Source organism: Pantherophis guttatus, chromosome 5, assembly GCF_059756535.1.
Source record: "Pantherophis guttatus breed Tessera chromosome 5, ASM5975653v1, whole genome shotgun sequence".
Taxonomy (NCBI): Eukaryota; Metazoa; Chordata; class Lepidosauria; order Squamata; family Colubridae; genus Pantherophis; species Pantherophis guttatus.
This window is the reverse complement of record NC_142067.1, coordinates 53981368-54005421: the sequence shown is the minus strand read 5'-3', so window position 1 is coordinate 54005421 and position 24054 is coordinate 53981368. Positions and strand designations below refer to the sequence as shown.

Sequence of the window (24054 nt, the reverse complement as noted above, 5' to 3'; positions counted from 1 at the left end):
GTAACCACCACCTACATCGCGCATGCGGATCACGTCAAGTAGGTTTAACTTCCTTTTCAATGCATGCTGGGAAATATGGTTCCCTGCCAAATGGGTTTTCGGGGCGGAGACGGCAGTCTTCATTTCTTTCTCTCTCCTTGCGTTCCTCGTTCAGACTCTCCCGTTGCAATTCCAGGGGAGACAAAAGCAGGCGCGCGCAAAATCCTCCACCTCTTCTTCTGATTTGCTGCTAGGTAACCGAAGCCCAGGCGGAACGGAGCGGAGCGAGAGCTCAGCCTGAAAAATAAATGGCGCCTTAAGAGCAAAGGCACTGAGTCAGATGTGACAGTCGGTGCGCCCCGCCCTGTGACAGGGTGGAGTCACCCGCGGCGAAAGGAAATCAGAGAAAGCGGACTCCAGCCGTACAATCTTCTCCTGTTTCCTGCCCCCCCCCAAAAAGAATTGGCTGAAGTCACGTGGAAAGGGCCGGTTGGGAAGCCACATGATCCTGAGCGGCCCCAGAGGCTGGGAGTCGTCGCGATGGGTACCGCGCTGGACGTCAAGATCAAGCGAGCGAACAAGGTGTATCATTGCGGGGTGAGCATTGTCTGCAGGTGCTGCTGCACAAATCTGGCGATGTGGAGACGCTGGGATGTTAGGGAAGATTTTATTTGTGCGGAAAAGAGCTCTGCAATCTGGTTGCGATCTTCCTCGGGATTACCACGTTGCATTTCCGAAGACTTCGGCGCCTAAGAGTTTAAGGTTCAGCGCTCGGGATTTTTTTTTTTCCCCAGTCGAAGTTGGGGTTTTTTTTTTTTTTTTTTTTTTTGGGAAGTAACTCCTTAGGATCGCAGGTTTGTGGAGCCGTGGGATCTGGGCGTCAGCGTCTGAAGCAGCAGATGAAATCGCGGTCGGTCGGATGATTCTGGAATCCTCCTCCTGGAAGAGGGAGAGGAATTAAAGATGCCCGCCCTGATCAAAACGGACACCTTCATGAGGGGAAAAGAAAGAAAGAAGTCTTCCTGACATCTTGTGTGCAGGATATTTTTCTGGACGTTCAGTTCCGTATGTAACCTCGCTACGTTCTAAAAGAGACTTTCTACAACACAGCTTTGCCCCCTGAATATCTGTTTCGTAAGAATTAGGTTATTCACATTTTTTTAAACTCTAGTATTCTGGTATAGTTACTAAATTGGGGATACCCTAAGATTTTATAGGCTCTCTTTATTTTTCTACAGAGTCAGTATTTGAATTTATCAAGTGCAGCAATGGCTTTGGAAGACAGGAGAACAACTCCTGCATTCATAGGAAAACAAACATGTACTTGGGAGTACTGGAGTTGAAGGCTTTGTTCCTGGTAATGTAAATGGTTCAAGATTTTAGAAGATCAGAGTTGGAGCCCGTGGTATAAATCAGCGTTTCTCAACATTGGCAACTTGAAACTCTGAACTTCAGAGCCCAGGATTCCTCAGTGAATAAACCCATTCATCTTAAAGTTGCCAAGATTGAAAAACACTGGCATTGAGTCTTGATAGAAAGTAGCTATGTTTGCCTCTGTGCCAAGAGGGAGTTGTGAAGGTTCAGACTCCCCTCACCTCCTGCAAAATAAGAAAAAGACCTAGTTGGGATTGCTAATGATAATTGGGGGGAATTGAAAAACTTTGGATTTTTTTTTTAAAAATCATTTTTTAAAAAATAAATGCCATAAAAAGAAGGGATCCTTTATTCCTGTTCAAATATTTTCTATTAACTTATAGCAAGAAGACATTTTACCTAGTGCATGAAACACTATTTTCCCTGTATAAAGGGCAAAACAGGGTGGTACAATTCTGCAATGCAAGAGAAGATGCTTTCCTGCCCTCAGCAGTCATTGGGCTTTCTACCAAAGGAAGGAGGAGGATTCAGTGCCTGCTTTGTTTGGGATTTTTCTGTTGCTAAACTAGGGGTTGGTGAATCTGCTTTTGACAAGGCTGAAAGAAAATAACTGATTATTAACATGATAATTGTTTATTATATCTTGAACTTAATTTTTTCCTAGCTTATCCAAACAATAAAATTGATAGTTAGATTTCTCAGAATCTTTAAGTTTGTAATTCCATTTATTAGAAAAAAATAAACATTTTAAATGAAAAGCAAAAATATTGTTTGAATAAATTATACTTTTATATTTAATAAATGCATTAACCATGATAATTATGTGAGTAAATCAAATGCATATTGCATTTGCATTCTTAAAATAATGTAACAAGATTACTAAATGTAGTATAAAAATGGATACTGCATATAGCTCAGTATCTTTGAAAATATATTCCCTCCCCCATAAAACCAATAAAATTCTCCTAAGGATATGTCTTTAGTGCCTCTACCTTTTGAATCCCAGACTTTGTGGGCTGGCAAAAGATCCTAAAATTTCAATTCAAAATATTTCCTTGATAATTATTTTCAGTAGTATATTAGTTTTTATATTGATTTACATTTTTATATGTGAATGACATTAGGATCAGAGCTTCAGAGTAAATTGTTTACTTGGATTTTTTATAGTGTTTTTACATTGAAATGCTATGCATGGTTTGTTAATATATGGATTATAGATTTTATATATATATATATATATTGCTTTAATTTATATGCCTCCCTTCTCCGGAGACTCAGGGCGGCTTACAATGTGTTAAGCAATAGCCTTCATACTTTTGTATATTTATACAAAGTCAGCTTATTGCCCCCACAATCTGGGTCCTCATTTCACCTACCTTTGAAAGGATGGAAGGCTGAGTCAACCTTGAGCCTGGTGAGATTTGAACTTGCAGTAATTGCAAGCAGCAGTTGTTAATAACAGTGCTTTAATCCACTGTACTACAGGCTCTTGTAATTGTAAGATTTGATCTAATATATGGATTTGAACTGCACACTTAATTCTCAGAACTATTCATTTCATTGCATTGTACATTCTAAAGTTTGCTGAAAATGTTGAATCATTTGTGTTAAGCACAACTATAATCTCTTATTAATTTGTTTTCAGGTATGCACTCAGTGTATTTTATAATCTATGTGATATTTTTCAAAAACCATATTTGTTCTTGGCCAATAGTAAGGCATTGCCATCACACAAATGTACACACATGTTCATGTCAGTGGCCAATACACTTTTAATGTCACAGGCATTCTTTTAATATTTATTCATATGTACAGTGAACAACCAAGTGGACATCTTTGTCTTGTTCAAAGTTGAGTGATTCACTAAACATTCAATTTATTCCCTTACATTCCCTTCCTTTCCATCACACATCAATCACTTATACCTTGTTCAGGATTCATGCAAATCATTCTGTCATCAAGAATATCCATGTTATTGTATAGTTTAGTTTTCTGATCAAAAATTGTATAGTCAATTTTCTCAAATTCATATAGATCTCATCGCCACAGTTCCTGTCAGCATAAAACCACATTGCATTTCTTAAAAGATATCCTCTCAGATATCTTTTCAATCAAAATATTGCCAAATACTTGTATATCCCTGCTTAGCTGAGGTGGCGCAGTGGTTAGAGTGGAGTACTACAGACTATTTCAGCTGACTGGTAGCTGCAGTTCAGCAGTTCAAATCTCACCAGGCTCAAGGTTGACTCAGCCTTCCATACTTCTGAGGTGGGTAAAATGAGGACTAAGATTGTTGGGGGCACTATGCTGACTCCCTCTCCGCTTAGAGAAGGCTGTAAAAGCACTATGAAATGGTATATAAGTTTAAGTGCTATTGCTATTGCTATTAAACTAATTCTCTAGTAATTTTGCCATTCATGCATTTTACCTTTTTTAAAATAGGGAAATAAGAATGACATTCTTCCAAACATTAAGCTCATAAATGTTCAATGTTGCACAACCATTTCATAAGCAAGCCATTCAGTGGTGGGTTCCTCCCGGTTCTGCCGAGCCAGTAGCGGTGACGATATGACGTCACCGAACCGGTTCTGCTCCCCCCGCGCCTCCCACCCCCCTCCACGTTTTTCTTACCTTTTATTTGGCCCCACCCCCAATCTATTGCTGCCTCCTGAGTCCCAGCTGATGGGCTATAAGGAAAAAAACTGTTTAAACTCTTGCCAGGGGCCTTCAAAGGGCCACCCTACAGCTGATCATTGGTAAAAGGCAGTTTGGTGGTAGACCGGTGCCTGCAAAAATACATGAGTAGACCGGTACAGCTCTGCAAGCAGTTAAAAGCCTGGTAGACCAGTATCTCTGCTAAATCCTAAAGAATTGTCACATGACCATCAAGCCACACCCACAAAATAAGCCACGCCCACAGAACCGGTAGTAAAAAAATTTAGAACCCATCCCTGAAGCCATTCTGTATTTGATCATTTTCCAAGTATACCATCTCTGCCTGCTGTTTGCCATTTTCACAATACTTATTACTTCTTTTTCAACATCTGTTTTCTTAGATACTTATAGTATTTATAGCATTCACTTCAATTCTATTGATTTATTATTGTTTCCATACAAATTTTTAAATATTTTTTCATATTAATTATGTTAGTTCTACAGAAGGTTTCTTGTTTAAATTTTTTCGCTCTCTTCCAAAACAATTTTTATTGTTTCATTGTGAAAATTATTCTATACTTTATCTGCCTATTTAAATCATAACCATTCCTTACTGTCTTTTATTCCATTATTTGGATCTTCCTTTTTCTTACTAAACACATTATAAACTGTCCTGTGCCATCCTATTTTATGAAGTATGAGCATTTATGAGCATTTATTTTTTCTCATTAACAACCTTTATTCCATTAAGCATCGTCTTTCATACTTTCCATTGTTGTATCGCTGAATGCTTTGGTGGCATTTTGTAGCAACATTATTTTTCATTCTATTCAAAGTAGCTTCTATATTCTCTTTCTTTTTGGCCAGTCATTCTGATGAGTGATTAATCTGTCTTCCAAAATATTTTCATATAGGACTCATGTTTTCTCTTCTTACAGACACCTGATTTTCACTGTGGTTTTTAACTTATCTCTTTTTCTACTACATCACTTTTTTTAAACAAAGATTCAGTTTTAATGCTTCCAGACAATCATCTTTCCTATATTTGGAACTTTCATATACCTTGTGGCCTTCACTAACTTTCTCCATTTTTCATAATAAGGAATCAAAAGGAATCAGCCATATTTTTCTATTCAGTCTTTTGTCTTCTATTCACGTAAACTTAATTGATTAATATAGGTAGTCCTTAACTTACGACCACAATTGAGCCCAAAATTTCTGTTGTTAAGTGAGACATTTAAGTTTCACGTAAAAGCCTGATTTTACAGCCTTTCTTGCCACAGTTAAGTGAATCACTGCAGTAGATAAATTAATAACCCGGTTGTTAAGTGAATCTGGCTTCCCCATTGACTGCTTGTCAGAAGGCTGCAAAAGGGGATCACCTGACCATGGGACAGGACAACGGTCATAAATATGAACCAGTTGCCAAGCGTCTGAATTTTGTTCACATGATCATGGGGATATTGCAAAGGTCATGACTGAAAAATGGTCATAAGTCACTTTTTTCAGTGCCATTATAACTTTGAATGGTCACTAAATGAATTGTTGTAAGTCGAGGGCTATCTGTACCTTTATTATTTGTTTATAAATAACTCAAAACCATGAACATACTTAATACCCTTTCCTCCTCCCATTTTCCCCTCAAAAACCCTGTGAGGTAGGTTGCAAAGAGTGACTGGCCCAAAGTCGCCCAACTTGCTTTCATGGGCAGGACTAGAATTCATTACTGTATCTCCTGAGTTCTAGCCTGGTGTCTTAACTACAAGACCAAACTACTATTTGAAAGACTTCTAAGTAAATGCATCAAATAATACCATTCTTATTCATTCTGGGGACTCCATATGACCCAATCCCTTTTATCACCATACGTTGAATTATAATAAGCAATTATCACCATCATATGAATTCCTATTTTAATATATATCAATAGCAACATCATCAGCATCAATTCATACTGTCTTACATCATTTTATTCCTTTCATTCATAATTAAATTTGTACTTTTAACTCATGTGCATGACATCTAGACAAAACTATCTTCATTTACATATATTCTTGTGCTGCATAAAAATGATGTGACTAAATTCTATTGCATTCTCAGCCTATATGCCTCAACATTGTTATTGTGGAGAAAAATAGAGGGTACATTATGTATACCACCTTGAGTCTCTGAATAAAAAGATGAAATATTATCCTCGCTAATAAAGTCCCAACATACATACATTCTTTCATTTTATTTATTTATTTGTGATCTTTACCATTTATCCTCTTGCATTCCAAGTTGCAATCTTACATATATTGTTGTTGTCAACAAATGGATTAATATTAATCTGCCATGTCATGCAAGAGGTTTCTGCATAAAAGTATTCTGATACAATAAAGGAAGAGTAAACTACATGATCAGATTTAGATAGAGTCATGCCACAGGCAACATTCTTTGCTAATTGTAAAAATACAATGTTGGTAAGTTTTAGCACATTTTGGCCACTATTCTATACAAACTAAGATATCTAAACTGAAGACTACCTTTGTAAGCCAACTTAATATTATCTACTTCCAGCTAATCAGAAAATTCATGCAATATATTGACATATTAAGTGTACTGGTACTTCCTTGGATAATTATTGTATACTTAAATACTTAAATTGTCATAATATATAAAATGTAAGAAGTAGTATCAAAACTGATCTATATGATGTTCTCAATTTTTCTCCAATTAGGAAATTCTCACTGGAGTGGTGGTCATAACAAGTAAAGATTCAATCCAACATCAGGGAATCTCATTAACAATGGAAGGATCTGTAAATCTGCAGCTCAGTGCTAAAAGTGTTGGTGTGTTTGAAGCATTCTGCAATTCTGTTAAGGTACAAACAAAAACCATGGTTTCTGGAGCACTTTTCTAGTATATGAGAAGAATATAAATATAGGGAGTCTGTACTTATTAGATCAGTCCAGCCTTGGTCACTGATGGACCCACAAGGGTTCCAGAGGGAGCTGGAGAGTGTTCCATAGGGTCTACAGCAAGGTCCATGAAGGCCTTTAGTTGCCATTTAGAACAAAAGGCCAGCTGTAGCTTTAGATCGGATTGCACCATGCAATCTCTCGTTTCCAATGGATCTCATCACTCCCTGTGGTTTACAGAGATGCCAAGGGAGATGAAACGGGAGAGGAGACATCTAGAGTACTTCTGGATGTCAACAAAGGATGAACTCAATTAAGCACAGATGAGAGTTGCTATTAGAATCTATTTTGTGGTGGTAAGGGTAGTGAAATCACAATACTGCTGTTATTGCGCCCATAGCCTTTTTCTGGGTGACCTGAGCCCACTCAAATTTGTTCCCAGTTAGACTCCAGTGTTGGTGCAAGTCCTGTGGAGATGCTTGGAACACAGTCTTGTCTTGTTATCTGGGAACGGTTGGATCCTTACAACTGTGAGTCCAGCCATCTTGCCCCTCCTGGTTGACCATGGCTGCCCGGGGAGATATGTGGGTGGATCTTGCAGTATTGAATTCATGCTTGAATGAGAGATAGTTCCTTCATCTCTTACAGAAGTGTTGATTCATCCTTCCCCCATCCTCCTCAAAAAGTCATTACTGGATCCCACCATACTGCACAATGTTTGACCAGTGTTCAACCACCCTTTTTAGGAAAGATTGTAGAGAAGCTGGCTGCACAGCAGCTTCCACAGATTATTTGGATCCTTTTCAGTCAGGATTCAGGCTCACACATAAATTATATTGGTTGCGCTTTTGGATGATTGACAGGAGGATGGGAATAGTACATCCATTCTGGGTGTCATTGACTTCTTGATGGCTTTCAGTACCATTGACCATGGTATTTTCCTCGATTGGTGTTGGGGATTGGGAATGGACGACACCATATTGTGCTGGTTCACTTCCTTCCTATGGGGCCAATAGTAGTCAGTGTTGATTTTTAGTGAGAGATTCCACCCTCAGCCCCTACTGTGTGGGGCGCCACAGAGCTTTGTGTCCTCTCCTGTTTTAACATTTACATGAAACTGCTGGGAGAAATCATCTGTCACTATGGGGTGAGATATGATCAGCATGCTGATGATTCTCAACTGTACCTCTCTGCTTCTGACAAATTGAGTGATGCTTTTGATGTCCTGACCTGATGCCTGGAGGCTGTGGGAATCTGGCTAGGGAGAAACAGGCTTAAACTGAACCCTAGCAAGAAAGAATGAGTGGCTTTGAGTTTTATAGCCTTCTGATTTGGGGACTTTACCATTTCTGGTACTGGATGAAATTGCACTGCTCCAAACTGACCTGGTCTTCAATCTGGGGGGGTTTCCTGCACTTGACTTCTGCTCAAGGAGGAGATGCAGTCATGGCCAGGAGAGCCATTATCCAACTTTGTGTTGTGTAGCAGTTGTGTCTGTTCCTGGATCGTGAAGATCTACTCATAGTTACACCCTGGTAATCTCCCAGTGGACTGTGTAATACACTATATGGGGCTGCCTTTAAAAAGTATCTGGAAGCTTCAGCTTGTGCAAAATATAGTAGCATGGGCAGTTTTGGATGTTCCTAGGACACTGTTAACACCTCTGCTCCTTGAGTTATATTGGTTGCTGGTTTGCTTCTGGATACAATTCAAAGCGCTAGCTTTGACCTTGAAAGCCCTCCATGATATGGGGTGAGGTTATCTAAGGGATCACATCTCCCTGTTTATTTCTACCCATCCCATCTCATCAGGTTCAGCGGAAGAGGCATGTTGCATTACATTGTAGGTATTACATCTGATAGGACCCAGGAGATGAGCCTTTTCTGCTATGGCACTCACTCTAGAACAGGGCTGTCAAACTCCTGGCCTGCGGGCTGGATGCATCATGCAGTGGCCACGCCCACAGCCGGTTTAGCGAAGGGGAAAAAAGTCCCAATATGTCATGTGACACTGCTGTGACGACATGAGTTTGACAACCCTGCTCTAGAACATCATTCTCCCTGAGGTAAGGTTAACCCCCACCCTTTTGGCATTTTGGAAAGCCTTTAAAACATTTTTTTTTAAAAAAAAAATCAGGACTGGGCATCCCCTGGCAGCATCATATATGACATCCTAATTAACTCTTTCACAATCATATTTTTACTTATGTTAATTATTTAATTGGTTTTAAATATATTCGTTTTTAATAGTTGCTTTTATTGTAGGCCTCACGTTGCTTCATGTTATCAGGAGATCTCAGCTGATGAATTAGATAGAAAGTGTATAATGAAAGACAATGAGCTGTATGGTGACTATGGGTAGACGGTAGCTAAATTTTAATTGGATATTGAGAGTTTTGAGCAGTGAGCATGTCTTAATTTTTCAGTTAGGTTATGCAGATTATTTCAGTTGTAACAAGGCTTTTATTATTTTTACTATTTTTGAAAGCAGTTCTAATATACAAACGAAAAAGATTACATGAGCGCATGTGTGTATTTTTAAATTTTATTTATTTATTTTTTTGGTAAAAGTTTTTTTATTTTATAACATATAAAAATTCCAATTTCAGTTGAACAGTGTCTTGTTTGGGTACAAGTACTTTTAGAAAATAATAAATCAAAATATTTACAGCAGTAGTGGTTACATTAATATTGATTCTATAATGAGAGTAATACTTGCTTAACCATTTTAACAAATCTCTCTTATAACATTAATCCTTTTCTTATATTTCCATGTTTCTAACTTCTGTTTTTATTAGCCAACCATTGATAAAAAGAGTCCGATGTCGAAAAATATTCAGTTTCTTCTTTTTCCTTAATTATCATTGTCAATCTATCCATTTATGCATTCTAATATTTTTTTAATTATGTTTTCATCTGTCGGGATTTCTTCACTTTTCCTGTGTTTTTTAAACGTATATGCTGCCTGACTGAGCAGCGGTATATGTATGTATATATGTGTGTACACACACATAACACTTACATATACTCATACACCATTTGGAAAGTTTTATAGATACAGGAGGCTCTCTGCTATTTATTTTTGTCTCTTACGTGTGAAAGGGAGGCAGTGTTAACCAGAGCAGGTGGAAACAGAAAATTTCTGTCTACTTAGCAGAGCATATAAGAATATAGAATGTTTGTGCTGAGTTTAATGTAATGTGTAGACGGTGTCTAGAATTGTTTGCAATTGAGTGTACGCGGTACTTCTGCAACTTCAAAGAGTTGAACCTGAATGGACAGGATTGCTGCTCTATTTCTTAAGATATATTTAAAAATGTGCATTTTCAGACATTCATAAGCTTTTTGTTTGCAACAGAAAATAAACGACAATTAACGATTAAGTCTTTCTAATTTTTTTATTTGTTTTTGCAGCCTATCCAACTGATTAATAGTACAGTAGAAATGGTAAAATCTGGAAAACTGCCTAGTGGTAAAACAGAAATTCCTTTTGAGTTCCCACTGCAAGTAAAAGGAGGCAAAATTCTTTATGAAACTTACCATGGAGTTTTTGTCAATATCCAGGTGAGAGCAGATTATAGTCTACAAAACCTTTGCTCTTTATGGTGAATCTACACAATTGCTTTAATTTTTTTAAGATTAAGCCAAGGAAATTCATGCCATTAAAAGAGTTGTCTGATGGCATGAATTTCTTCTTTGGTCTATTTGATTCAAGTTTAAAGAATCCCATAAGAGCTATGAAAAACTGCACCTTCAAATATTTTCTTCATATTTCCATTATTTAAAATGAAGCAAACTACAGATCCTAGCAAATCAGAAAAATACTGAAGAGGAGATTCTTCATAGAAATGTACAGACTTCTTACACAGTCAGGATTTTTTTTTAATGAGATTCATTTTACCTAATGTAAGCTCAGACCTCTATAAATAAGTTTCTTCCTGTAAACTACAGTACAGCATAACAGAAGCTCTCTGGCTTACGGTTTTAATTCAGAATTGATATGGCTCAGTGTCTTATCTCTTTTTATTGGTTAAACGTGGGAGTTTTAACTAACAAAACTCACTGGGATTTATGATAGAGGCTTCCTTTGAGCTAATGATCGTGCTGCAGAAATTTGTGTCTCAAAACTATTTGCTTCCCTTCCTTTTGCAAATTATTCAAATTTATCCAAAATATTAATATACCTAGTCTTATGAAAAACATTAGGCTTACTCTTCTTCCTTGCAATGCTTTTATTTCTAATCTTGAATAACATGGCTTTATTATTACTATAGTTTTAGGGAGATAACCATTGGATTTAGCCCAGTAGCAAAATATGAATGAAATCCTGTATTTGCTTTGTGTTTTTAATTCCTGTTTTGATTTTATTTGATTTTCAGCAATGTGCCCAAAGTATTTTTGAATTGGAAGATTTTTAGAATATATCTTACTTTAAACTAAAAACATTTTGAAATAATGCATTTCTAGGTAGGATTTCCATAGTAAATACAAATTATGGTACACATAAATAATCAATTTACAAAATTAGAAATAATTAGTAATTAATACTTATTTTTTTATTTCATGAGCAAGATAATAACTTTTCTGTTTTGCATATTTGTATAGTATACTCTTCGATGTGATATGCGACGCTCTCTCCTGGCCAAGGATTTGACAAAATCTTGTGAATTTATAGTCCATTCACCAGTAAGTTTGCTTTTAGGAATTAATTACCAGAGACTTGTGAATATATTCATTTAGTTGTAGTTGACTGTATAAAAAAGTCCCAGAGGAGCACATACACTTAATGTAGTTAAGCAGATCTGTAGCTATTTTTTTTCTCTGCAGAATGAAACTCTTATGCATGCAAAAGCTTGAGTTCCTTGGTTCAGGTATAGATGCAACATACTTCATGTTTCCCTGCATTTTCCCGAATTTATGTGACGTTAAATTTTCTAAGAATATTCAGGCTAATGCTTTGTGCCAAAGATAAATTAAACATATGGATAATTTTGACAATTTTGATAAAAGGATACTGCATGCTTCCTGGGCCATTAAATGGCATTGCTTTAAAGATCAAAGCCATGTCCACTCTCTCAGATTTTAATGGGTGGGCACAAATAATAGGAAAGTAATTAATGAAACTTGGACAGCAGAGGTATTTCAGCAGTTTATAAAGCATACTCGTAACTGCCTATGCTGCTATATTCTGAACAACCTACAGCCTCTGAGTTGTCTTTAAATGCAGTGTCATATACCGCAGATTGCAATAGTTCTCATACAAAGTGACTAAAGCATAAATAATTATTAGAAAGGACTCTTGAGTCCAAGAAGGGGCACAGAACACCAGATGAAACTGTTAAAGGTTTCCAGCCACAGCTGCATCCTGCATACTAGTTTGGGGGGTGGGGGTTCACTCCCATTCAGAATTAAAGGTGAAAATCCACAGCATTAGAAGAACTAGGACACACAGCCACGTGGTCTTGTCACTGGTAAATCAATCTGTTCCTTATCCAGAGCCCAGCAGCCTCCAGGCACTGAGACAAGAATTTTAACGGCAGTGGCAGAGTTGAAGTACACAACTGGGTATTATCTGCATGCTGATAATACCTGTTTTGACAGATTATATAGGTGCTTCATGTAGATGTTAAGTAGAAAGGGTGAAAGCATTAAAACCTATGGCACCCCACAAGTCATGCCTCAGGCTCAAACACTACTACCCCCATCAACACCAACTGAAAACCGGCTGCAGAGGAAAGGGGAGAACCACTATATCACCATGCCTCCCATTCCTAATCCTCACAGTGAAGTTTTCTTCAGGATCTCATCAACTTCATTCAATCATGACGTTCTTAGTCTTCCCATCCACTCTTTTTTCATACAGTTGTTTCACAGTTTGATGCTCATTCATCGTCTATATGATTAAGCCACATCAGTGTACTTCTTTCATATCAATCATGTTTGATATCCAAGGTCATCCATGATCATTCAGCATTCATTCATTTTTAACTATCTCTTCTTGCTTCAGCATACATTTTTTTTAAAAATATCCCATTCTAACTTCAATGTACTTTTAGAGCAGAAATACAAGGTTTATATACATATTGGTATTTTGTTCAACAAACAGTTATTCCTTATAGCAGGCAACATAGTTACTACTTTTCTACCAGTATTTATTTGCATGACTTAAAATTATGTATAAATGTTCATGTAAGCATACATTTACATTTGAAGGAGGAGGTAGATAAGTTCTACATAGGTCCAGCAGGTAGCCAGTGTGCTGTAATGGGAAGTATTGAACTAACAGAGAGACCCAGATTCTAAGCCATTCACAGCCATAGAAATTTACAGAATAACGTTGAGCTGGTCACTCTCAGCCTAAATTACAAGGTTGTTGTGAAAGAAAGGGAAAAATAAATATTGCATTATACTTAGGAATAAGCAAACCCTAAATGATTTTTACGTAGATCCAGGAAAGAGCCAAGATAGTATAGTGATTAAGATCCTGGATTAGAAGCAGGAAGATCTGAGTTGTCCATACTCAGCCAGGAAAATGATGGAATAACTTTGGGCCAAACATACTATCAGCCTATTCCACCACCAGGACTTTTGTTCTGATGAAAATAGGAGGAGGGAGTGGCATATATGTCACTTGGAGCTCCTGAATGAAAAGCAGAACATAAATCTGATAAATAAAACAAGAATAGGAATTTGAGCTTAATAATGCACTCATAGTATAATATCATGCTGTATGTATATGTAGTTGATCCTATTCTCAGTGTCCTAAAATACTGGGCTGGCCTTGGCTATAATATGAGTTTGCTTTTCATTATCATTAGTTGGAGTAGAAAATTTTTAAATGTTACTTTTTAGCTTAATTAGAGCATGCTTCAAATAGTATATCCATGTGAAGCTTGAATGACCTTAATTGTTCTTACCAAAGTAATTTCTTGCCAAGACTATTCTAGTAGTGATTTATTCTAGCTCTTCTAATACTTAAAGTACATGACTTCAAATATTCACTTTCTCAAACTAATAAATGACTACTAGATTTAGTTCTGAACTTTCTTTTCATTCTTTTTATAGCCTCAGAAAGGTAAGCCAACTCCAAGCCCTGTAGACTTTACTATTACTCCTGAAACACTACAGAATGTGAAAGAGGTAAGAACCATTTTAGAAAAGCAGTTTTGTGGAGTGGTTAAAGGCAACAGACTGGACACTTATGAGTTCTAGTTCCACCCTAGGCACAAAGGCAGCTGGGTGGTATTAGGCTAGTCACTTTTTCTCAGCCCTAGGAAGGAGCCAATGGCAATCATTTCCAAAAACCTTGTCAAGAAAACAGCGGGGATTTGTCTAGACAATTGCAAAGAATCCATTCTAACTTGAAGCACAAAAAGAAAAAGAAAAAATTGGTTTAAAAAAGTTTAAGCTCCCAGAACAGTGGAACAGGGCCAAATTGGACATTGAAACCATATGAAAGAATTTTGTATTCACGTACTTCTTCATTTGCATGTTCCAATTTTCTTCTATTTTTGATTTAGTGGCAAAATGTAACCTGCCATGAAATGGGCAAACCAGGATTTGCCCAAACCAGGATTATATAGAAATAGCTGGAAGAAGGATAGAAGCATATGGAGTGAGGAAAGAAAATATTTTTATTAAAAGACGTATCTGAAGAAATTCCTTCCGCTTAGTTTTCCAAATGAGAGTGATTGTGTGTGTGTGTGAGAGAGAGGGGGGGGGGAGGGAGAAAGGTCTTTCTCAGTGTGGGGAAAAAATCAGTTAAGCAAAACTAGGTTTGAGAGAGCCAGCACTTAATAAAAGCCATCACTGCTTAGGAGAAAATCCCAAAGAAGCTGCTTTTCAAAGGGTTCCTGACAGCTTGAAATGGATCTTGGCTTTGGGAGGCAGGCCTTTACTCATATCCGTTATATGTCATTGAGACTCCTGGAGAAGATATTGTGAGGTTTCTCTTAATTTGAAGTGAGGAATGTGACCCTTTCTTTATTTAAGGCTTATATAGGTGATGATTCTCAAGTATTTTGCATCTTATGATTTTTATGATTTCAGTAGGTATGTTGTGAAGATGACTAAGTATAGATCCAACCATTCTTTATACTGCGTAGTTTTCTATATAACTATATACAGAATTATTAATTAACTATCAATTAACTGCCTACAGATTTAATTTCTGAGGAGTTAATTGCATGCTACACTAAACATATGTTTAGAAAAGCACCTGTTGTTTACATATATATCAGTTCTATTTTGAAGAAAAGATATTGAATAGGATAAGGAGAGGTGATGAAAGAATAAAACGTAATTTCTTCTCTTCCGCTATAAACTAATGATAATAAGAGACAAAGAGCCATGCTATAAAATGAAAATATGTGAAAAGAACAAGAAAATGTCTACATTCAATTATTATATAAATTACCTCTCTCTCCTTTCCTCCCTCCCTCTGCTTTTAGAGAGCATTGCTTCCAAAATTTCTCATAAGAGGCCATCTCAATTCAACAAACTGCATCATAACACAACCTCTAACAGGGGAGCTGATAGTGGTGAATTCCGATGCTGCAGTTAAAAGCATTGAACTCCAGCTAGTACGAGTGGAAACCTGTGGTATGTTTTTATATCTGCCAGTTCATAAATTGGTGTTGGGGAACAGAATCGGAAGCGTGTTCTTGAGTTGTAACTGTCAAATGCTTCTGTCATTCTGGATAGTTGACAGACTAGAGGACAGCTGGGCCCTCATCCACATCCAAATGTTGCCAGTTGTGATAATGGTATATTTTAGTAACAAACATTGGTGGAATTTATTTGGCAGTTACCAATTGCATATACAAATAAATAAAACTTTGATGTAATTTTTATTCATTCCAAAGTAAAGCCATCTTCAGAAGTTTGAAATGAATGTTCCAGATCTGTGTAATACTAAATTAACTTTATTAATTTTTAATACAGTTCATATTTGAAGTTCCTCCTGCAGCTCTGAAGTGATTTGGAACAGCTCCTCAAAGACATCCAACCTATGAGTGACTCAGAGACATCTTGATGATGAATGTTTAATTATTAAACCTGCCTGCATTAGAATGTATTATTTAGTAAGTTGGGGGCTCTGAATGCCACTTGTCTCTCATTTTTGCAAAGGCTGTGCTGAAGGTTATGCTAGAGATGCCACCGAGATTCAGAACATTCAGATTGCTGATGGTGACGTCTGCAGAAATCTTCCTATTCCAATCTATATGGTCTTTCCAAGATTGTTTACATGTCCTACACTGGAAACTACAAACTTCAAAGTTGGTATGAACTGCATTTTAAATTGTTAAGCCATACAAACAGGACTTTGTCTAATGCTTTATTTCCATTGTGGTCACCCAGCACCTAGAACAAAAAAACCTATTGGTAGGATATCAGCTGTACAAACCTGTATCATGTTTTCCTTTACTTGACTTTTCCATTGAGATAAAAACTAGCTGTGATTTTGTTAACTTCTTTTTTTAAAGTAGCGCTGGTCTAACCATTTGGTTGTATTGTATCATCTTTCTTTTCTTGACAGCCTTTCTTTGGAAGAGTCATGATCATAATTATAGTATAAAAGTATTTCAAATGTGGTTCCTCCACAGATTTTTGTAAAGGCCTGTGTTTGTTTGATACATTTTGTATACCACTGAATTAAATTCATCTTCTAACAGTTAACCATATCATATGCATAATATAAAACATGCACAGCAAGCGAAACAATAAAACATCTATGATTTCCTTGATGAGGGTGTGACATTGTCCAGATGAGGGTTATATCAGTCGGATCTGATGCTGGCTGAGTCATAACTTTTGACCACTCCCCTTGCTCCGCCCCTTTCATGCTCAGTTTAGACTCAGTCGGCCTGAGAGAAACATCTCCTACAGATCTGGCTATACAGCCCAGGTCTGTTCAATATCACAGAATTGTAAGTCTTTTTGACCACCTTTTTATTTCTATAGCTTAAAATTGTTACTTCCCCTTTAAATTTTTCCCCCCCTTCTATTGTAGCCTGCCGGTTTTGCTTTGCTAGAGCCTCCTAAGCTGCAGGCTTTGCTTCGCTCCTGGCGGCGGCCATTTTGAAAGCCCCATTTTAAAAGGGAACTTTTTTCCTTTTTCTTTTTCCTGTCTTTTTTGGGGGGGATTTTTTTGATCTATCCCACCAACGATTGTTTAAGGGGCCCTAGACCACAATACCACCAACAATAATAGCAATTACCTAATTTTAAGGGAAATTGCCAAATCGGGCCGCCGCCCACCCTACAGCGATCCCAAAACCGCTGATCAGCTGTAGAGCGGTTAATTGAAGCCCCGCGGCAATTTTAAAAGGAAATTTTTGCCGCTTTGCCACCAACGAGTCTGCAAGTTTGGGGGGGGGCAGCAAGCTTCTTCTTGCCTTCCCCTGTGGCATTTCCAGCCAGTATTTTAAATTTTTTTTTCTCTTTGTGGCTGGGGGGGCGCTGAGGAGGTCCGTTTCTAGGCTTGCCTAGACAGATACCTCCAGAGCAGAGTTTTCCTCCTGCTCAAGTATGACCTGGCAGCCATCGTGCTTAACGCCAGAGTCGTTGCCATCTCAAATTTCAACCACGTGGTGAAACTGAAACCAAAAGCTATTTCTCCAGTCGACATCGTGGTCGCAGTGAGTATACTAAAGATGGCAGATCGCTCTTCCCATGGGGAGGAAAATACTATGTACACTGGGAAGAAATCAACTTCCAAACGTAAGCACCTTTCTAAGCCTGAGGAGAAGGATTTAGCAAAGAGGCATAAATCTCTAGAAAAGCAAGCTAGTGAAGTGCCTGCAACTGAGCCTGATAAGGGGACCCCCCCCCATCTACCCCCCCTCCTCCCATTTCAACTGTTAGCCAGGCCTGGTCTTCGGAGGGAGAGGGTAATGCTCTTCAACAAGACCAAAGCAATTTGCAAAACCCCTTTGCAAGTCAATTAATGACCCCTGCAACTCCTGTATTTGGTGGGCCTGCAGCTGCAGCTGCTTCAACAGGTGAATCCTCTATGCCTGTGCTAACCCCCGAAGATCCTTTAAAAAATGTGCCAGAAGGATTGAGAATTCTGATTGAACAGGCCATTGCTTCTAGAATGGCAGCCAATATTCATGGTCACCACTCTGGCTCTGCTATTTCAGAGCGATCTGCCCGTATTAGAATTTCTCCTGCAGTCAGTCTTACTGGCTCTCATTCTCCTGCAGCCTCCAGAGTTAGTGAAGCCTTTGTGTTTGAGGAAGAGAGACATTCTGACCTATCAGATGATGAGGGGTTAATCCAAGATCAACCTGCCTTTACAGGATTATTTCCCCCCAATAAATTCAAGTCTTTATTGCATAAGGCTCGCTTAACAGCCGCCTTAAAGGAAGATGAATACTTTCAAGAGATGCAGGAGGCTCAAAAGGGTGGACTACAGGGACCTTTTTCTGAGCCCCCCCCTGAACTTTGTTATGTACCAACTCCACAACTGTTCATAGACGTGGTAAAGAAACAGTGGGCTGGGCCTGCAACCATGGCATCTGCACATGGTTCAGATAAGAAATATTATGCTGTTGCTCCAAAGTTTGCTCAACTCTTGCAAGTTCCACCTGTAGACAGTCCTGTAGCGGCCCTTTCCTCTTCTTCTTCATACGTAACTGGGGATACTTCTGAAGGTCTAAGGCCAGAAGACAAAAAGTTAGAATTTCTGTTTAAAAAGAACCATCAGGCCTCGGCATGGGCAATTCAATCAGCTTCATCAGCCTCATTTTTTAATAGAACTACCATCCTTTGGCTTCAACAGTTACAGGCAAGGGTACCCCCCAGTGAGGTTCGCCTTCATCAGGATATTAATAAAATCATTGCTGCCACTCAATTTTCGGCTGATGCAACCTTGAATTCAGCCAAATTCGCATCCAGAGCCTTAGCCTCTACAGTTTCAGCCCGCAGGATGCTTTGGCTTCGCCAATGGCCTGCTGACCTTAAGGCCAAATGGCGCTTGGCTGCAGCTCCATATTCTGCAAACAGACTATTTGGGGAATCACTTGACCCTCTTCTTGTAGAGACACGGGACAAGCGAAAAATTTTGCCCTCAACATACAAACGGGCTGAAGGAAGACCCTCTCCATATTACAGAAGGCCTTCCTTTCGTTCCTACCCCCAGGGAGGCCCCTCCAGGCAGGAATATCTTCAGGGATCCTATCGATCCTCGGACCGTCAATATTTTCGGGACAGGAGCAGACAATTCCAGCCCAAACGGTCCTTTCGGGGTTCTGGTTTCCGCCAGTCCCGCAGTCGTAAGTGACTCACTACCAAATCCTCCAGTAGGGGGTCGCCTGTCCCTCTTCGCGGACAGGTGGGAAAGGTCATCTTCAGACCTTTGGGTTCTTTCAGTTGTAAAATTCGGCCTCCCCCTGGAATTTCTCTCCAGGCCTCCAACCCGCTTTCTTCAATGTCCAACTTCCAAAAGCGAATCCAGACCTCAATTAATGAACCAAGCAGTTCAGCACCTACTACAGATTCACGCCATAGAGGAGGTCCCCCACGATCAATGGAAACAGGGGTATTATTCCATCCTGTTCGTAGTTCCAAAGCGGTCAGGGGGGTGGAGAGCCATTCTGGTCTTAAAAAATCTCAACTCATACATAGTGTATCGCAGATTCAAAATGTGTTCACTAACCTCTATTCTTCAAGGGATTCGTCCCAACGATTTCTAGTTTCCATAGACCTCATGGGGGCTTATCTTCACATTCCCATCCTGCCAAAGCATCGACAGTATCTCCGATTCAGCTATGCAGGAAAGCATTTTCAATACCGGGCTCTTCCCTTCGGACTGGCATCTGCACCAAGGGTCTTCACAAAGGTCCTGGCGGTGGTGGCGGCTCACCTGAGACAACAACCGGTAAGGATCCAGGCTTACCTGGACGATATTCTGATTCAGGCTCACTCTCAAGAGCAAGCCTTACACGACCTACACCTCACGATTCAAACCCTGAACAACCATGGGTTCTTGGTCAACTACAAAAAAAGTCAGTTAGTGCCAGTCACCAGGATCACCCATCTTGGCGCCATCATAGACGCAGCCCAGGGGACCGTCTACCTAACCTTGGAACGACGGTCAGACATCAGGGACCTAGTAGCTCTCATTCGCAGAACTCCATCAGTTCCATTGGCCACTCTATCCAAGCTCTTAGGCAAGATGGTCTCCTGCGTCCAGATCGTCCCATGGGCACACCTTCACGCTCGCCACTTGCAGTGGTTCCTGCTTCCTTTTCAAAAGAAACGCCAAGCTCACACCATGTTAACAGTCAAAGTTCCACTTTCAGTCAGGCGATCGCTAGGTTGGTGGACATCGCCTTCTCTCGACAAGGGGTGTCTCTTCATGAATCACGACCGACTTGTACTCACTACAGACGCCAGCCTTCACGGATGGGGGGCTCATCTTGCATTACACGTGGCTCAGGGCCGTTGGTCTGCATCAGACCTCGCCAACCCTATCAACTGGCTGGAGCTGAAGGCCATTCGTCTCGCTCTCACGCACTTTCACCGGTTCGTGCAACACCGTCATGTTCTGGTGTTGACAGACAATATGGCGGCGAAGGCACATGTCAACCGTCAAGGGGGCACCCACTCAAAGCGCCTCATGGAGGAATCATTTCGCCTGGGCAAGTGGGCAGAACAACACCTCCTCTCCATCAGAGCGGACCACATTGCGGGGTCGGAAAACACACAGGCGGATTTCCTGAGCAGGACAGAGGTGGACAACAGCGAGTGGCAGATTCATCCCGACATATTTCATCAGATTTGCAACAGGTTCGGCATCCCAGCCATAGATCTCTTCGCCACACACTTGAACAATCAGCTTCCTCGCTTCTTCTCGAGGTTCCCGACGCCAGGGGCGGAAGGGGTCAACGCTCTCCGTCTCACCTGGCCGCCGGGTCTTCACTATGCCTTTCCACCGCTGCCTCTGATTCCGGCCCTGATTCGGAAGGTCATCGCCGACAGAGCAGAAATTATCCTCGTGGCTCCCCACTGGCCACGCCGTCCGTGGTTCGCAGACCTGGTCAGTCTCTCCACATTTCACCCTTGGAGGATTCCACCAGACGAGATTGTACTGCGTCAGGGGAACCTTCTTCATCCGGACCCTCAGTGGCTCCAACTGACTGCATGGCGCTTGAAGGGGCCCGTCTAAGGCAGGACAATTATTCAGATAGGGTGATTCACATTGTTCAAGCCTGCAGACGTAAATCCACAGTCAGACTCTACAATATCTCCTGGCTCGCCTTTTATAGGTGGTGCCGTTCCCGGCAGATAGATCCTGTTTCAGCCTCACCTGCCCAGATCTTGGAGTTCCTCAGAGATGGGTTTGACCGGGGTCTGGCCCATAGTACCCTTCGGAGACATGTGGCGGCTCTGTCTACGGCCTTGTCCAGTCCATCCGGCCGACCACTCACTCAGCACCCTGTGATAAAAAAGTTCCTGCGAGGAGCCAGGCTCTTGCGGCCCTCCTCGATTCATAGATACCCTACTTGGGATTTGCCCAAGGTCCTTAACGCTTTAACTGAGAATCCCTTTGAACCCCTCCGCGCGGTTCACCTTCGCTTTCTCACCCTTAAGGTGGTTTTCCTTATAGCCATAACTTCAGCCCGTCGCATTTCGGAGCTGGCAGCCCTCTCAGTTAGGGAGGATCTCTGTGTTTTCCGGCCGGACACAGTTATTTTGAGATTGGACCCTTCCTTTATTCCCAAGGTTAATTCCCCCTTTCACAGGGCCCAAGAGGTTATTTTGCCCAATTTCTGTTCCCGGCCCTCTCATGCCTTGGAACGAAGGTGGCATACCTTAGATGTACGGAGGGCCCTAAAGATTTATATCAAAGGACTGCTCCCTTCAGGAAGTCAGAGGCTCTGTTTGTTTCCTTTTTGCCAGGCTCCCTAGGGCTCAAAGTCTCTTCTGCCACAATTGGTAGATGGATCAGGGCTTGCATCGCCTCGGCATATCAGGCCCAGGCGATTCCTGTTCCCAATAGCATTACTGCCCACTCCACTAGGAGTGCTGCTACCTCAGCAGCTTGGGCAACTCAGGCCTCCCTTGAGGAGGTATGTAGGGCAGCCACCTGGTCTACCCCCTCGCCATTTATTCGTCATTACAAGATAGATACCTTTGCTTCTGCTGAAGCGTCATTTGGCAGGAGGGTTTTGCAGCAGGTGCATCGTGCGAGGGTCTCTCCAGGCCCTTCGACATCCCGCCCTTGAGACAGCCAAATCTTTGGTATGTCCCTCATCTGGACAATGTCACACCCTCATCAAGGAAATTGGGCATTGGTCTTACCTTAAATGCCAGATTTCTTGAGGGGGGTGACATTGTCCAGCCCCTCCCTCTGTCTCAGTGCCTGTACAGTTTATTGTTCTTGTTCAGTAGTTTTTTTCCAGTTGTCCCGTTGGACCGAATTACTTCCTCCTGATAACGGGGGTTCCTGTTGGAGATACTTCTGGTGGCCTTCCTTCGTCAAAACTGAGCATGAAAGGGGCGGAGCAAGGGGAGTGGTCAAAAGTTATGACTCAGCCAGCATCAGATCCGACTGATATAACCCTCATCTGGACAATGTCACCCCCCTCAAGAAATCTGGCATTTAAGGTAAGACCAATGCCCAGTTAAAACAATATAAGATGAACAATACATTAAATTACAAGATATCAGTACAAAACAAAAAGGTTGTATGAACAACAGTGCACAAATATAAATGGCTTCTGTTCAGTCAGAAATATTCTATCAAAGAGTTCAGCTTTGAAGCGACTTCCAAAATGAAATCAAGATGAACTTTAAGCTCTGTAGGAAAACTGTTCAAAAGCAGATTCTGCTATAGAAAAGGAGTGCTTTCAAGCTCCAATAGTTAGGCTGTTGTAATTATTAAAATAAAGTTTTACATTAGAGTGTTTTACCCCCTTTCTCAACATGAGTTTCATTTAAGCAAAAAGAAAAGTTTGGATTGCTAGGTATATTTTAGAATAATATTTTTGAACAGTACTAATTTAATGTATACTGTTTTATGCTTTGCTATATTAGTAACTTTATATGTGCTACAGGTACCCCAGATGGTAGATCTAATAATCTGTGCTAATTCCATAATATTTTTTCCTTTTTTCACAGAATTTGAAGTTAACATCGTTGTCCTCTTGCATGATGATCACTTAATCACGGAGAACTTTCCACTGAAACTTTGCAGAATGTGATTAGGTTTGCTTTACAATTATTGCTCAGACTAGATGCCTCCCATTTGTTGGGCATCAAACTAATTGGCATTGCAGGCTCTAAGTAATACAGCCCTATAAATGATTGACCAGAATTTTAAGTTACAATAACAATGTTCTGACCCATTAAGTCAGCGTCCAATAAGCACTGATTCACATTTGTCTACAATGCCACTACAATGCAAGTGTTAATCTAAATTGAAATGGGGCCTACACGGCCTACAGCTGTCTATTCTTATTTGTTTATGAGAGTTCTGTGAGTAAGAAATTTAGACATTGAGAGGAAGAATTGGTTATAGCAATGTTTTGACCAAAATTATTTTGTATATATGTCTTAGCCTACCATGCTAAGAAAATTTTACCTTAACTTTGGAAACTTTTGTATGTCCCATGAGTCATGAGAGATGGGATGTCCCTACAGTCATGAAAGATTGGAAATGCACTTATCAAAATATTTGACCGACATACTAAAACTATTCAAAACAAGTTGAATTTAGACATTCCTGTTTCCTTTGATAGCATCTAAAGACTTTTTGCATTAATTTCTTTTGGGGAATATCTTAGCTTAATTGGTAAAAATGTTGATCTGACCTTAATAACCAATTGGAGAATTAGTCATAAGGAGTTGAGATGATTCAGTGCTGGCATCTTGTTACCAGATTAATGTTACAAGACATAAAAACAATTTGGGGCAACATAGAGGAAAGAGGAAAGAGTGTGGTAGAGGATGTAGAGGTAGAGGAGAAGGTAAAATTATTGCACTTTGCCTATTATTGGAAGATGTTGGACTATATATTGAATACATTTCACTTTTGATATAGTATCATCTTGGCAATACTATAGAAAGTAAACTTTACTTAAGACCTGATATATCTGATTGTTGTCAATAAATCATTCATATATTCTAAATGTTGTTCG

General features: G+C 39.9%; 1 protein-coding gene across 5 annotated transcripts; it reads left to right on the top strand.

Annotated features, from left to right (window-relative positions):
• The first annotated feature begins 50 nt into the window (after positions 1-50).
• VPS26C (VPS26 endosomal protein sorting factor C) lies at positions 51-24045 on the top strand. 5 transcript variants are annotated; one of them, XM_034442333.3, is made up of 8 exons: positions 51-576; positions 6728-6871; positions 10322-10471; positions 11513-11593; positions 13973-14047; positions 15358-15508; positions 16037-16189; positions 23036-24045. In XM_034442333.3, exons 1-8 carry the CDS (start codon positions 520-522, stop codon positions 23116-23118), a joined length of 894 nt encoding a protein of 297 aa, XP_034298224.1. In that variant the 5' UTR covers positions 51-519; the 3' UTR covers positions 23119-24045. The 5 variants fall into 5 exon arrangements, with proteins under 5 accessions (XP_034298224.1, XP_034298479.1, XP_034298306.1 ...); XM_034442588.3 differs by having other exon boundaries at positions 53-1044; XM_034442415.3 differs by having other exon boundaries at positions 53-1124.
• The last annotated feature ends 9 nt before the right edge of the window (positions 24046-24054 follow it).

What these genes read in the sequence shown, in the direction of transcription:
- VPS26C (XM_034442333.3), top strand. Translation starts at nt 520, where the DNA reads ATGGGTACCGCGCTGGACGTCAAGATCAAGCGAGCGAACAAGGTGTAT. An exon ending in CATTCTGCAATTCTGTTAAG is followed by an intron (nt 6,872 to 10,321) that starts GTACAAACAAAA and finishes TTGTTTTTGCAG; the next exon opens with CCTATCCAACTGATTAATAG. An exon ending in AACTACAAACTTCAAAGTTG is followed by an intron (nt 16,190 to 23,035) that starts GTATGAACTGCA and finishes CTTTTTTCACAG; the next exon opens with AATTTGAAGTTAACATCGTT.